The sequence below is a fragment of the Ziziphus jujuba genome, chromosome 9 (assembly GCF_031755915.1).
Source record: "Ziziphus jujuba cultivar Dongzao chromosome 9, ASM3175591v1".
Lineage (NCBI taxonomy): Eukaryota > Viridiplantae > Streptophyta > Magnoliopsida > Rosales > Rhamnaceae > Ziziphus > Ziziphus jujuba.
The window spans coordinates 15258698-15261618 of record NC_083387.1 but is presented as its reverse complement, the minus strand read 5'-3'; the positions used below and the strand labels follow the sequence as shown (position 1 = coordinate 15261618).

The 2921-nt window shown below is 37.6% G+C and overlaps 1 protein-coding gene across 2 annotated transcripts; it reads right to left on the bottom strand.

The window, feature by feature from the left end:
* Nucleotides 1–304: 304 nt before the first annotated feature.
* Nucleotides 305–2552, bottom strand: LOC107434220 (5-amino-6-(5-phospho-D-ribitylamino)uracil phosphatase, chloroplastic). Of its 2 annotated transcripts, none has more exons than XM_016045660.4 (2): nt 2388–2552; nt 305–2103 (listed from the first exon to the last, which is right to left on the bottom strand). In XM_016045660.4, exon 2 carries the CDS (start codon nt 1663–1665, stop codon nt 523–525), a length of 1143 nt encoding a protein of 380 aa, XP_015901146.2. In that variant the 5' UTR covers nt 1666–2103; nt 2388–2552; the 3' UTR covers nt 305–522. The 2 variants fall into 2 exon arrangements, with proteins under 2 accessions (XP_015901146.2, XP_024923151.2); XM_025067383.3 differs by having other exon boundaries at nt 305–1792.
* Between the last annotated feature and the right edge of the window lie 369 nt (nt 2553–2921).

Genomic DNA, 2921 nt, shown 5'->3' with positions numbered 1-2921 from the left:
TAGGGAGGAAAAATGGAAGCCATCTCCACAATCAAGAAAACATTTGGTGCTCACCAGCAAGCTGTAAGTCCTCTGTTCGACATCTTTACCCATATACCTATACATCTAGGAGATAAACTCTTACATTTCCTAATTCCATCACAAATTGTTTTTGACGCCATTATCCTATAAAGTTGCTAGGAACACTCACTGATAAACCCTTACTGTTCCCTAGTTCCATCTACATTGGGCAACAATTCAAAGAAATACCTTTATGAAGGGAAAAATAACAAATCCAAGCTATCTACCAAAATGAAAATCACAGAAAAAGCAGCAGGTAAATTTTGGAAGTTCCATCCATATTTATATATCGTACAGTACTACATGCATGACAACATCAAGTTAGTCCAATGCAGACCACCTGTAATCCTTTTTCTATTCTTTGCATTTTGTCCTTTTTCCTTTGTATACACAGCATTGTAAATATAAAGCTATTTCTGATCAAGAATCAGCAATGAATAACAAACTGTACATTGTATGGGGTTACCAGAAATTATCATCTACTGCAGCCAAAGTTGATGAAGATGGATAGTCATATTCTTCCTCCAGCTCCAACACTGGCTCTCCAGAACCAAATTCAGCTGATTCAACGGCAGCCAGATTCTTCAAATCAACCACCGAAAGCTCATCTAGGCATCTAACCACCAAGTCCGCAGCCCCGAGCTCATATACTGGATGCTTGCTAGCAACAGCCACACACTTCATCAGGGCATCATGGGCAGCCTCCACTGTTTGATTTGAGTTACCAAATACAATGCACCGCTCAGGTATGAATTTTAAAAGCTGTGCTGCGTAGACAAACATTTCGGGATCAGGCTTTCCCCTGTGTGCATCCTCTGCAGCTACAATCACATTGAAGTATTCATCAATACCAATGCTTCCAATGGCAGTCTCAAGAGTTTTTCTAGGACGTGTAGAAACCAAAGCCATTGGTATCTTGTAATGCATCAAGACATTCACAAATTCTTTTGATCCGGCCCGTAATCTATATATTCCACCTTGCAAAGCCTGGTAAATTTCTTCCTTTCTAGCAGCCATTCTTCTCACCTGAGAAGGATCTCTAGACCAGCACAGAACCTCAGAAATAGCCTGTTCGTTCTTCATCCCTTCTATTCTTTTAAGTATGAATGCTGGCGGAGGAGATTTTCCTTCTTCTTGAGAAAGAACAAGCCATGCTTGCCTCTCAAGATCAGGATTTTCTTCAATCAAAACTCCTTCCCACTCAAATATGGCACCTAACCAACCGCAACCCATCCTTTCTTGTCGAAGTAAGGGATTTTGAAGTGATGGATTATCTGCTTTATTCTCAGGTGGCCACACAACAGGCTTTTCATTTATACCAGTATCGATCTGATAATTCCAATTTTGTGGAATTCTCTCTTCCTTGTATGAGTGCACTTCTTTCGTCAACTCCATAGCAAGAGCCTTAATTGATGAAACTGCTAAACGATCAACTTTCAACCTTGGCAAATGAGGGGATGCAATTACCCTTCTTCCAAGGAACTCTGTTATCAGAAGCCGATAGTTATATGTAGATTTCCGCTTATTAGTCACATCCTTTACAAAAGTCCCTCTAAAAAATGGCCTGTGCCCCAGAAGAGATGTTGCAGCCATTGATTCAACCATATTTGACTCAGTGATAATGGTTCAATCCAACAAGATTTTTAGCTCGCAAAATTCTCCTTATTGGTGAGCTCAATGTGAATTGAGAAATCTGTACGCCAGGCTTGACCCAATTTGATACCTATACAAACTACCCAACTAAGGAATAAGCACTACAATTCAGACTATTCAAAGGACCCCAATTAGCTGCTAAAAAATATCAGCACAAGCTATATATTACATGGTAAAAAACCAATCTTTACGGGAGCTGACTTCAAAATCTCTTGATTTATTCTTTAACAGTACAATAGGGTAAAGAATAAACAGCCTTCTCACGCAACCAACTCCAAAAACAATGTCAAAGAACCACCATAAACATTTCCTTCAAGCAAAAACTAAGCATGAGCCATTAAACCCACTAGCTCAAAGTACCAAATTAGTAACACCCGTTCAACTTTAAACCTATAATCCAACCCAAGAAAGTAATTAGGAAACAATAATAATAACAGTCATATAATAACAATAACAATAATAAAATATACAAGGCAAAGAACCCAGCAAATCTGAGCCAAATACACCTCTTGGTATCTCTAAATTAATCACAAAGAAACTAAAATACAAAACCAAAAAACCCAACTAAAAAAACTAAAAATATTCAAAACCCAAAAAAAGAAAGAAACTTTATGCTATATAAACAACTAGAAACTACAAGAAAATGCAAAACGTCTAAAATAATAAAAGAAAACCTGCAAAGAATCAACGGTTTGATGAAGAGTTGCAGGGCCGAGACAATCAGAGAGAGAAAAGGAGAAAACAAAACAGAAGAAAGACTGGAATTCCTTTGGAGAAAGAATTAAATGAATCTTTCCCTGTGTTTATTATTCAGTAAAATGGAGTTTTTCGGTTTTTTGTGTGGCTTATAAAATGTAGAACAGGCTCAGAAATTGAGGGACCGGTCATGCCGGCGAAAGTAGCCCCTTGGAAGGACACGTGTCGGTGATATGCTCGTCGCGGTGACTGATATATTTACTTTTTCATGTTCAGAATTTGCCCCGGATTTAACAGATATTTACGTTAATGCCATGTATCTTGCCCTGGGGAAGGTCCAAGGCAGCGATTAAAATGAAAATAAATACAATAAATCCTTATTTTTATCATTTTCGTATCACTGCTGCATTTGTTTTCCAATTAAAAAAAAAAAATTGCGTAAAAATTATAGAATTTAATTGATCGATAAAAATTAATTTTTTTTTGGGGTTAAAAAACACGGGTTCATCAGG

What these genes read in the sequence shown, in the direction of transcription:
- LOC107434220 (XM_016045660.4), bottom strand. Translation starts at nt 1,665, where the DNA reads ATGGTTGAATCAATGGCTGCAACATCTCTTCTGGGGCACAGGCCATTT.